Here is a 13,225-nt window from a genome sequence, read left to right on the forward strand (position 1 = left end):
CTGGGAAACATGCAAGTATCTTCGGTTGCTTCCGAAGGGCAATACTAAATGGAAAAAAATATATATTTCTACAAAATAAGAATCAAAAGTGACCCCCCCTCCACACACACCCCGTAGGCTGAATTCATGGAAGGTTTTTGACCCATGAGGCCGTTTGACCGAAATATTAAACAACCAATCACAGCTCGTTTCGTTCATAGTCACGTTTTGAAAATAACAGACAAGCCGACTTCAAAGAACCAGCAGCGATAAAAGCCGACGCTGTTGTCGCCTCACGTCAGCTGCGTTGGACCAAAAAGCTGCACTGGGACACACCGCACAGCCAACGGCAAACTAACATGTGCGTTCTGTGCATGCGTAAGAGGAAAGAGATCAGTTCATATCAGCAGCTAGTAATAATATATTCATATTATATTCATTCAAAAGGAGAAACCGAAACAAAGATATACGAGATAAACTGATATACGAAATGTAATCGAAGTCGTCTCAGTGCAGTGCGGAGGAGAAAGTTGTAGAAATGTAAATTGTGAAAACATCAAGTCCTGGAGCTTTCAGTGCTAGTGCAAGACAAAAAACACTGAATCATGCTACTATGGAAACGTATGTTGGCAAAAGGAGAAATAATGGGTGACTATTAGCAAACCTTCCTGTTCAAACAGATAGACATGACACCTGAAACATCATGCTGCGACCTTGAATGTGAGAGTGAAAAAAGCAAAGAATGAAAGAGATGCAATGTTTATTTCAGTCTCTTACAAAAGGTTTGTGAGGAAAAGAAGAGTCATTTGGATTTATGAAGCTATATAAATATGGTTTCCCGTTGGTCATCGGTTGTGTTAGTTTGGAACACTTACATGAGCAGACTGCCTGGTGCAGACATGGATCTCTCTTCTCTCCTGCTGGGACACTCAAATGGATTCCCAAAGGAACGCTTCCGTAACATGGCTTTGACCAAAATCTACAGTATCACGGGAAAGAAGGGACAACCAGATTTAGCTTACTGTATATATTAAAGAATACAGATCAGGGCATGTGAAAACACAATACACAAAAATCCAAAACATGAACAGAAAAACAGCAGTCAGATAAAAATTCACTTTGAATTTACTGAAATGTAATGGTCAGGAGGACTAAATCCATTAAAATAACCAAGGGAAATCTGACAGTTCAGAATCAGGGGCAGTTTGTCACGTAGATAGGTTTCAATTATTTGGTCAAAGTCAAGTGTGTCTTTACTTATTCATCATGTTGACAGCAGTCTTGAGCACATCTGGGCAAGGCTTACGGCCTGTGTGTGTTTATGTTCAAGTAGCTACAGTTCAGTAGCTCATGTATTAAATACAGAGACAGCCCTATTCTTTCTCTGTTTCACTTACCACAGCAGACAGACTTGGGACAAATTTCACTGAGTTCTGCACCTCTTCTTCAGTGACCTCCACCACGGTGCAGTGCTCCTCTTCTAAAGGCAAAGGGTCAGTGCCATTCTGAGTCACCCAGGGGTCCACCTGGAGATAAACACACACACACACACACACACACACAAAACATGCCAACTTATCATTCCATCCTTCCTTTGAATCTTCCATTCGTCTAGCCATCATCTATCCTTCTATTTATTCATCCACTGATCCTTTCATTAATCCATCCATCCTACCATTTATAAGTCTGGAGATGTGTCCATTCATCCATGACTCCATCCATGTATCCACATATACACATCTATTAATCCATTCATCCATCCATCTATTGTTTCATGTGCGACCATCATATCCTTCCATCCATTCATCCATCTATCAGTGCATCCACCCATTTATCCATCTGTCTGTAGATCAGTTTATACATCTTTTCTTTCATCCATCTATCCATACATTTTTTATCCATCTAGTCATCATCTATTTTTCCATTCATCTATCCATCTAACCTTCTATTCATCCTTTCATTCCTCCATAAATCTATGCATACATGCTTTCATCCAACTATTGTTTCATCCATCCAGCCATCATCTATCCTTCAATTCATCTATACCTGTCCATAGATCTGTCCACACATCGTTTCCTCCATCCATCCATCCATCCATTGCTCCATCCATCATCAATCCTCTAATCTATCCATCCATTCAAATGTCTGTAGATTGTTCCATATATCCATTCTTCTGTCCACCCATCCAACCAACCATTAAATCATTCAAGAAATCAAATATTTGTCCTACAAACAAAGTTAGTCTGAAGGATATGAGAGCAGAGCTGTTGAGTGAATGTAGGCCGTGGAGCCCTGATTAATGTGTGCTCTGGGGATCTCTGCTTTAATGAACATTTTCTGGGTAATGACATGCAGGCAAGAGTCTCTGAAGGCCGAGTGTGTGTGTGTGTGCTAATTATTCACACTCACTGTCACACTGAGACAGCAGATGGAAGTTTCCAGAACTGAACCAAAATCTCTGTTCATGGGGATTAGCTGATGTGTTCCTGTCCAAACACCAAGTGTGCTAGATGGTGCAGAAGCTATCAGAGATACTGTGTCACATTTTAACACTATCTCTGGACGTGGCTCAGGAACGGTCTTTGATAGAAACACTGTTGTTTTGAGAGTGCAGTATAATGATACACTCTTGGGAATGCTCTTTGGATATTTCTTTTGTCAAATACTGACTATAATTTCAATATTAAGTCATTTTGTACTCTCTTGCTGGTATGCATAAAGGAAAATCGAGGTGATTTTTAAGGAAAAACACATTAATAAATAATCCTATCTCAATCAAAAAGGTAAAATGTGGTCATTCCTTTCTGATTCAAAAGATAAAGTCCTCACTGAATCTTTGAAACTCAATATCTTGCAACACAGAGCTGTAAAGACGGTGAAAGGGATTACTCGACACTCTCAATCTCAGAAGTGCTCCTTTTCATTTTATGTAGACTTACTTTGATCTCAGGAATGGTGATCCTGGTGTCTGGGTTTTTGTCCAGCATTTGTGAGACCAGGTTCTTCAGCCCCTCACTGACAGCTGGCCTGAGATATCACAGAGACACAGAGCAAATAGCTGAAGTAGTAAAACAAAAACCAAAGATCTGACTGTACGGCTAAACAATGACAGCATGCTTTTACAAGAGATGAGACACTACAGACAGAGAAACACTGTTTCAAATATACACTGACTGTCAAACGGCCTCTGTAACAATCAAGAGGGCTGAAGAGCTCAGCTGAACTAAACAGAAGAAGAGGAGAAGAGGAGGATGGACAGAGATGGTTAACTTACAGAAGCTCTGCTAACATAAAAAACACAACACCTGTATGTAAAAGAAAATCACTTTTAACACTTATGTGTTTTTCATTTAGGGCATATGCTCGAGTTGTCTGCTGAATCAGGTGTGTTAACAAAGAGAGACATGCAAAATATACAGAGCTGGAAGGCACGAGGACTGGAATTGAGAACCGATGGTATTGTGATTATAATCCGTAATTATGTCCCCAATGGATGCAACAAATGCCTCATTTATAATGGGCTTTAATGCTTTTGTATTGACGCGCCGGGACACAAGGCATCACAGTATAGTAAGGAGCATAACATAACATAACCGCCCCACACTTGAGGTATTTGGTCAATCACAACGCACTGGATAGCTGGCCAATCAGAGCATACCTCGCTTTTCAGAACAATGGGCTTTGTAAAAAAAAAAATGACACGTTTCAGAAAGGCAGGGCATAGAGAAGAAACACTAATGTACAGTATGTGGAAAATGATGCTTTTTTTTTTAAACTTAAACTACATAAACCCATTTCATTACACCAAATAATGTTCTTTTTAGCAACATCATATGACCCCTTTAAAATGACGGCACTGTGAACAGTTGGCTCGGCCACTGAGAACACTGCAGTATGACATTATTGTGTGTGAGACAGACGGTCTTTCATTTGCTAATCCCTTGTCCAAACACATACACCAGATCACATGTATCCAAAGTCGGCAGACTTCATCAACATATCAGTCAAACAGACTTGCACAAGCATACACAAATATCATACTAAACCAACACACTTCAATACAGCATTCAGCTCACATCGCCATACACTCAAACATCTCTGCCATTTCCTCTCTCTGTATCTGCTCCTGTGAGACAGCAGATGTGTCGTAAACAGCGAGGGGCGACTTACATTTCGGGGAACTCCACTGGCTTACTCTTGATCTTACTGTGAAGTGCCAGTATGTACTCATCAATAAACGGGCACTGGAGGACAAGGAAGAAAAAACAGAAGGACAGGGAGAGGAGGGAGATGGATGAGTGATCAAAATCATCAATCACACAAATGTCACTGCAGTAGCACACTGTCCCCTCCATTGATCATTCTGATAGATCATTTCACAATGAAGAATTACTGCGATCACTCTGATCATATTAGCATATGAGCTGACTCACCTTTCCATACACAAAACAGTAGAGGGTCACCCCCATAGCCCACACATCCAGAGCCTGAAGAAAACAAAACACAACTTCTGTTTTAGTGATGCAGGAGAGTTCTACAGTTTGGAGCTATTGAAATGAATGGAATTCCTCAAAGGCACAATGCACCAAACTTCTATGCCTTTCTTCTTTGGAATGCTAAACAGAACAAACTGTAAATTACCTTTCAAAAGTGAGGGGTCTGTTATTTTATTAAGACTTTTATTCAGCAAAGAAACATTCAACTGATCAAAAGTGACAGCAAAAACATTTCTAAAGTTAATATATATATATGTATATATTATTTGGAACTTTCTATTTATCAAAACAAACCGGAATAAATTACATTTTAAAATATTCAAACTAGAAAACAGTTATTTAAAATTTGAACAATATTTCACAATATTACTGTTTTAACTGTATGATGATCAAATAAATCCAGCCTTGGTCAGCATAAGAGAATTCTTTCAAAAACATTTAAAAAATGTTTTCGACTTTTGAACCGTCATGTAGCTCTATGACGTTCATGAGATTCCATGAGAGAAACAGCAAAGTACCATTCATAAACAAAATGCTAATTTAAGCCAATTGTAAAGGTGCTGTATGTAATTTTTTGACTGTACTAGAGCATAAAAATACAATAATACTTTTAATAATACTAGATATTCAGTAAACACAGTAAAGTTCACATACTTGTTTCTCTGAAAAACAACGCTAAAGCCAGTTATTTTACATGTGCATTCTGAGTCGGAATGTCTGTTTTTGTTTTGGTCTGTGTGATTAAGCCCAATGACAGTTTAACCAATAATATTTCGACAGCCTGGGTTGCCAGTTTGCAGAAAACACAGCATACTGAATCATGGAAGTGAGCAAATAAACTGTGTATGAGATCGCAGATTCTACCTGACCTAAAAATCCATCAAAAAACCTCTATGACCACAGGCATATTAAAACACAGAATAATCAACTCAACAGTTTACAGTGTAAGGTTTGTCGCCTTCCATTGTCGGTTGAACTCATTCCTGTCACATGTCATGAATCTGACAGCTTGCTGGAGCATCATGTCTGAGGACGAGGGGGGCGTAAGAAACAATATTTTGAACATGGACTGCAGTGCCCATTTCAACCGCTTGCTGTCAATATTACATACTGCACCTTTAAGTTTAATCAGTCTGAATGATTGGCCTATCACATATCAGCAAAATCATCCCAGACACACATTACCTTTCCACTAAAGCTCTTGCGGTTGTCTGACAGCGTCTCTGGGGCCATGAAGGCAGGAGTACCGGCAGTGCTGGAGAGCAAGGCATCATTACCCTCAAACTGGTTACTGACCCCAAAATCTGCGATCTTGACATGGCCGTCGTCTCCAAGTAATAAATTTGATGGTTTGATATCTCTGTGAACGATCTTCTGATAGTGCACTGAGCAAAGAGAGAGAGAATATGAGTCAATGAGCCGTTTCAAAAGTGAAGTTTGCTGACAAATTCGCTATATTATCATATGAGGATCAATCTTCTCATTGCAACTCTAGAATACTGTATTGTATGTTTCTATATGACTAATTGTGATCACCTGGCCTAGCAGGAAATCAGAAAAAAATAGCTGTGTTTTGGATGTTTATTGATATTCAATTTCAATAAAGTTACTAAATGGAGCCCAGCCAGTGAAAAGGAGGTTCAAATAACCTGCTTGCCACTTATCATCTTTCAGTCATTTGCCATTACTGGTTATATGTGACAAGAGCCATGTCTCAGAAATCTTCAGATGATACACATGGTAATGAAAAAAGAAAATTAACAAAGACGTGTTCAAAATATTTTATCAGGTTATTGCATAGAATTATTTCTTCAAAATCAGCAAGCAAGGTGAATGCGACACATATGGAGTGTGCCACAGTTTATGTAAGGAGTCTCTGAAGTCCTGCAAAATGAAGTAGTATGACACACACACACATTTCTTAGTTTACTATTAATTAACTCTATTGACATGGCTCCCTGAGGTAACTAGCATAGTGCTAATGAAATTAATTGAATATGGACACATACTCTGATTCTAGTCCACAAATTACAGACACACACAAACACAAAGAAGTTCATTGTTAACACAGACTGATTTGTTGAGAATCATGCAAATGGCCGGTCGCCATCCAGACGGTTGCCACAGTGAGTGTCGCCTGGTTAATAAGATTCCAATGAATTGATGAAAGCGGAGTTTCCATGCGATGAACAGAACAGAACACTTGGCAATCAACTCAGCGTAGCTCATTCTCTTTGTTTAAGGCTCAATACAATTTAACCATATATGTTGATCACCACAAAAATGTTATTTAGACTTGTCCCTTGTTTTCTTTCCAATGAGCAAAAATCTATGTCATGATGACACCAACAATTGAAGTGAATACGAGCCAATTTTTGCAGTATTTCTTTGTAAATGCCTCAATTAAAGGGATAGTTCATCTAAAAATAAACATTTAGTTATTCACTCACCCCCATGTCCTTCCAAACCTATGACATTTGTTATTCATGTAGAACATAAAAGAAGACATTTTGAGTGCTTTTTATACACAGTGGAATGGAATTGAAAATGTTTGGCTACAAACAATCTTAAGAATATCTTTTTTGTGTGTTGTGTTTGTGATCTCTTTCATATCGATCTGGAAAGACAAGAGGGTGAATAAATTATGACAGAATTTACATTTTTGCTGTCGAATGAGCTTAACTTTTACTTCGCCCAGAATATTCCTTTAACTGTCAGTATGTAATTATTGAAATGTTGCAACATTAAATCAAATTTCTTCTCTTGGCAGAGGAGAGAAGATCAGAACGCCCTTTAGAAATAGAACAGACTTGTTTTCATCAGGATACGATGACCTCCCCCACACACAAATACATGAGCGCACTGCCACATTCGCTCAATTCATTAGCTGAACAGGGAATGAAGCATTAGAACAACAAACGCAGAGCTGTTCCTTGAGACAGAACTCGCTTGGGTCTTTATTTTTACATAAGTAATGATTAATGTCAGGCGCTCATCTGTAGGAGTTCTCTACTGGGATTTATTTAACTTCAGACACTGTTACAAAATCCATGACAAGGTGGTCGCCTTAAAAAATAAAAATGGAATCCAATGAGGTCAACCCAGAAATTAGAATTTTTTTTTTTAAATATAGGAAATGACTCACAGTACTCGATGCCCAGAACAATGTCTCTGAAGTAGTGGCGGGCCTGGTCCTCACTGAACGGACTGTCGCTGGGGACCTCCATCACAGGGCTGGTGACCAATAGAGACACTTTATTGCAAGTTAACTGACAGAGTACTAATAAAAGACTGTAATAGACAGAAATAATTCATGAAGAGAAATATTGAATGAAATTATAGGTGGAGAGACTTTTGATTCATTAAACAACTGATGATCACACACACAAGCCTTTCATTCCAAACTCAAACTCACACAGAGACACGTGTCCTTGTTGCTAAGAGATGCATGACAAATGAAAACAGTATGTGTTCTAAAATCGGCTCAAAATATCAAACATGTCTGATTTCCTCTGACTAGATTGGATCATAATCTAAAACTAAAAAATCTGTGTCTGTGACCATAATACATAACGTAATTAGGGGTCTAGCCCCTATTGTATCTGTTATTTTATTTTTACCCAAAGAGAGTCAATGGCAGACCTATAAAGGGAACATAGGAAAACTATTAACGTTGGCACACTTGTAAACATGATCAAGAAAAAGTAATCTGACCAACTTTGGGGTCGCTAGGACCAACTCTATAGCGCCACCACCAGTTAAGAAATTCACTTTTCAAATTGTTATACCTAGTGGTCGATTGCTATATCGCCAAGGCTGATAAGTTTTTCTGCTTGGCAAGATGTGTTCGAGGAGGAACTTTTATTTTGACGGTGCTGTGAGATCTTATGAAGCATGCATTTTTATCCAGCATGATCGCGTCATCTCTGTGTGACGGTAGGTCCTGTGTGAATGCTTTGAAATGTTTCAAATTTAATCTGCGCTTTATGCATTTGCTCACTGTCATATTGTCGTGTGGTGCAACTTTATAAAATTGTGTGAAATGTGGTGTCATTGGTTATAGGTTTTTCATCCAGATGAGCAATGTATTGTATTGTATCTGTATTCCTCTTGGATTAGAAATAAATATTTTTATTTATGCTGTGTTTATTTTCATTTGAACTTCTGTTCATTCTCCATTCATTCTCACCTATAATTCTGAACCAGATGTTCATTAAATTTCTGCTGTTTTTGCTCTTCCTGCTCTGCACTGCGCTAGCGCTACAGCCCCAGACTGTAAATCAGCGTAAAAATCTGGGTTGTGTAGTGTATTATCCCAACCTTTAGTGACCAATTTATATCAGCTGAATTCCAAATGTTTGCAAGACATGTGAGAATGCAGCACTGGGCAAGTGAGCCCTGTGATTGTGAGACATCAGCAAGAGATCAAAGGATGCTGGGAAACTACAGGACTGCACAGATAGTGGATAGAATCCTTCAAAATTAGGGCTGCATGATAAATCACATGCTGTCAAGCTACACAATATCGCATTCATAATCACATCTGATATTATGAACATGATATTGCGTAGCTTGTCAGTGAACAACAGCTCAGTGTATTAAATGGCGCTCCATCTGAACGCAAGTGATGGAGATTTACTACTAATCACAGAACCGGCTTTAATGAGGAGATGCACAATCGCATATGATTTATAATGCAGCCCTATTCAAAATGATCTGTGACTGTGAGATTTATCTCAAAAAACCACTAAGCACAAAACAGGGCCCTCAAAGGCCATTTAATTCACTACCCACAGGCAGTTAATCATAATTGAGCCGAAAGGCCAAACATATTCAACCAGGTCTAGAGAAAAAAAGACCATTCTGTAATTATGCAAAGTAAGGTCTAATCTGCTCTTTTCAAGGCACAAGCACACAAACAACATTTCTCTCCAAAACAAAGCCAGGCCACTTTAAATACTCATATTCTACCAAAGTAAATGTCACATTTGAAAAATAAAAAAGAGGTCTAATAATAACTGGAAGACTGCTGTACTTTAAATGAGCTTTTTATGGATTTAGAAACACAGAAAAAGCAACAGAATAAATAAAAACTATAAGTACCAGATGGAATACTGAAAAGATTAACACTGCAATTGTTTTATATGCAGAGAGAAAAATGTTTATTCTGTAACAAAAGAGAACTGATTTAGAAAAAGAAGTGAATAAGACACTGAGTGAGGAAGTGAGAACATTACTATTTAAATGAATCCCTTTAAAACAAGGGAGGAAAACAGGAGAAACTGAGTGAGATGACAGATATATGGGACAAGACAGTCGATGAAGAAGGTAAAAAGTGATTGATAAAATGATAGAGGATGGAACAAAGTGTGGCGAAAGCATCAGTTATGCACAATAGAGGTCTAAGTAGACACGAAGAATACTCACCCCTTTGGCATCAACTCAAACACTGCGGAAAGATCAAAGAGAAAGAGAGTCATTAAAGCCAAATGAGAGTGAAAAGACATTATTGATAAATCCATTATTCAGTTCTCTTTATGAAATGTGATGGTCACAGTCCTCATATAGTCTGTCATATCCTCAAATGACCCTGCTCTTTTTCACACGTAAGTATGATGCTTTTTATTCGCACCATTGCACAGTGGTGTGAAGTCATTTATGATTTTGTAGCAGTCCATCAGCACAAACACCTTATATTCATTGCTACAGTGGAAGTCAGAGTAGCCACCTGCATTTGCCATACGTATGACAAACTTATTCTACAGATTCTCACTTCAGCTCATTACAAAGACATGACAAAAACATGCCACTGTCTGCTTTTCATTAAAAAGTCAAGTTTTGTAATGGTGAATTTCAAAATTTTGCAGTAACAAGGTGGCACAGAGGTCGTTCATTTTCAATGAGAGTTGGTGATCTGAGACGATATGAGTGACACTGAAAAAGAGATTCATTTTATGCAAAAGAGCAGTGATATGAAGAGACTACTAGCGAAGGGAGTAAACAGCTCAATACTGCAACCAATGAACACATCTTTAGAAAAAAAGTGTTACGCATGGATGGTGTAAGTATAGGTTTAATGTTAATGATTAAAATACTAATACAATAGCTAAAAGTTTGGAGACAGTAAGATTTTCATTTTATTTTATTTTTTTACAGTAAAAACTGCAATATTGTGAACTATTACTACAACTTAAAATAGATGTTTTACATTTCAATATACTTTAAATTGTAATTTTGTTCCTATGACTGTAATGTTGAATTTTCTTCTGAATGTCTTCAGTGTCACATTAATAAAAAAAGAACAGTATTTATTTGAAATATAAATATTTTGTAACAAAGGTTTGTACTGATGCTTTTGATCAGTTTTAATGTGCTCTTGAATTCATTATTTTCTTTAAAAAATCGTATTGACCCTAAACCTTTGTAAAATAAGCTGTACTGTACAACACAATGGGTCAAATGTATTTTTCAGATTGAGCATGCACAGCTTTGACACAATGACAACGTATCTAGCATAAGCTACTGTAAAAACATCAACATCTGCTGAATCTTTGTTACATAGGTGGAATTTTACCACTAAAATTATACTTAAAGAAAAAAAGAACATACCCATGTGAAGGTTATCCTCTGCCGGATCATCCAGCACCTGAAATAGAAACTTTATTACAAACACCACCTGCTTCAGACACTGTATGAGATCATGTCCAGGTTTCTACATCTAGGAAAATCTCTAATACTCATAAGGTCCAGGGCAAATCAGACTTGGGTTTATCTTTTTCCAAATTTATTTTCTTCACTGATTTTATTGGGAAAATCTGTGGAATTATTAAAAATGCTACATTCTATTTAACAACTTTTATTAATAATGGAAAGCTATTGTAGAACTTTGTGAATTCAATTAAATTCAGCCAAGTTCAGCAGACACAGATTCAGTGTGAGTCTACACATTACTACAAGCCATATGGGATTTGAACATCAAACACTATTCTGCAATATTATTCTGCAATGCTTTAACAACTACAGTGGTACTGGTACAGTGCTACATTTAGTTTTAGATTTGATAAGACCCTTCACTGCCAGCATAGGACCATTTCTGTGTTGCTCCTAATGGCCACACACTCCTGACTTCAGGCTGTACTTGGGCCAGCAGTAGATGAGGCCAGCTGATTGGAGTGGAGGTGGTTCCTCTGTCTCAGTTTCTAAGTTTCCCTTAAACATTTTTCATGCTCTGATTCAATTTCTATCTCACATGCACTCTCTCACCCCTCGTTCTTAATTCTGCTGACGTGCATGGGTGCTGCTGTGATTAAAGAGCACTCCGACGGAACCACAGGGGGAAGTAAGGTGAAGCGCTTTTCTCCTTCAGCATCCCTCCATTCTACCTTCCTTTTCTTCATCCTATGATCGATCGCACTCCTCTCCGCATCCCATTCTCAGGAGAATTAAGTGTTTCTGTTCAACAGATTCACTCCTAGCTGATTTTCAATGTTGCTATTATTTTGTCCCCTCTTTGGCACAAATTACCTAATGACACATTACTAGTCCAAAATACAGCTTGGTTATTGAGCTGTTAGTGCAGTTGAGTTCGATTCCTTCCAATTCTCATCGTTCTGTCTTTTTGTTATTTTATTATTTACTATTTCATTTTTTATTACACCTGGCTTTTCCTGAGACCCAGTGTCTTTACAAATAACTACTGCAGATAACATGCTGTAAACAAATAATCATAGATTTAGAAGGAAGGATTTTCTGAAGCAAAGAAGTTAGTTTACTATTATTTTCACTATTAATTAGCAGAAGTTCATTAACAGTGGATTATATGAATAAATGAAAATGGCTACAATCCTTACCTCCACCAGTTTAACTATGTTGAGGTGGTCCAGTTTTTTCAGGATGGCTATCTCTTGGTAAACTCTCTCCAGAGGACCAAGCACCTTGGGCTGCTCCCCCTGGGCTGCTTTAGGACCTCGGGGAGGAGGGCGGCCTGCAAAGTAACAGAATGTCTATTAAAAGAAAAAAAGCAACTGAGAATGCTGCTTCATTTAAAGACAGAATTCTTCAGCTGGTTTAGAGGACTGTCTCAACAGGACAACATCTGCTGTGCATAACATCTGCATACATCTGGTTTCAAATGAGAGCTTAATTTAAATGCCATACATACGGGGAAAACCATACTGTTTCATCAGCTTCTTCTTAGACACCAATTTCATTGCCTACAAAACAAGTAAGACACAGATGAAGAGAGACAATCAGACAATCTTGCCAAGAATAAGGTCTGAACTACAGTATTCTAGACCGAGGTGATCTCAAACACATATTTCCATCGAGTCTAGTGGGTGACATAATCAACTGACTTTTTTCCCATTTACATACTAATCAATAAAAGCTTTCACAGAGTTCAATCAACTGCGGCGCTCTCGTTCGCTTCTGGCCTTGATGGGACACTCGAGATTCCTCTTACAGCAGTGCTCCTGCGTAGGTGATTGCTAAAGTGAATTTGGAAATTTGGTCACAACCAGTGAGTGACAGACTATAAGAAGCAAGCAGACCAAAGTGCTTGTGGATTGTAAAGCAACTTGGGTTTTTCTAAAGAAAAGAAACAAATAGGTTGTGCACGTTTAACCACTGATGCTTGGATCAGATGTCTTTGTAAGCATTACAAATCTTAATCAAATCAATTGCTTCTGGCACACAGAACTGGCCTTTTAAAACCTATATTTCATGGAAAACACATATTGAGTGATCTGTAT

The 13,225-nt window shown here is 38.0% G+C and overlaps 1 protein-coding gene across 3 annotated transcripts in view; it reads right to left on the reverse strand.

Moving 5' to 3' along the window:
• Positions 1-13,225, reverse strand: part of LOC128007348 (calcium/calmodulin-dependent protein kinase kinase 1) — a 63,431-nt gene that overhangs the window by 7,646 nt on the left and 42,560 nt on the right. For all 3 annotated transcript variants that reach the window (XM_052592802.1, XM_052592801.1, XM_052592803.1), the window contains exons 6-16: positions 12,637-12,688; positions 12,326-12,459; positions 11,085-11,121; positions 9,903-9,924; positions 7,621-7,709; positions 5,661-5,860; positions 4,413-4,466; positions 4,150-4,223; positions 2,919-3,006; positions 1,377-1,505; positions 855-958 (exon numbers count right to left, since the gene is read on the reverse strand). In XM_052592802.1, coding sequence (XP_052448762.1) covers positions 855-958; positions 1,377-1,505; positions 2,919-3,006; positions 4,150-4,223; positions 4,413-4,466; positions 5,661-5,860; positions 7,621-7,709; positions 9,903-9,924; positions 11,085-11,121; positions 12,326-12,459; positions 12,637-12,688 — 983 coding nt within the window. The remainder of the gene's footprint in view (positions 1-854; positions 959-1,376; positions 1,506-2,918; positions 3,007-4,149; positions 4,224-4,412; positions 4,467-5,660; positions 5,861-7,620; positions 7,710-9,902; positions 9,925-11,084; positions 11,122-12,325; positions 12,460-12,636; positions 12,689-13,225) is intronic.

Source organism: Carassius gibelio, chromosome A5 (assembly GCF_023724105.1).
Source record: "Carassius gibelio isolate Cgi1373 ecotype wild population from Czech Republic chromosome A5, carGib1.2-hapl.c, whole genome shotgun sequence".
In the NCBI taxonomy this organism is placed as follows: Eukaryota; Metazoa; Chordata; class Actinopteri; order Cypriniformes; family Cyprinidae; genus Carassius; species Carassius gibelio.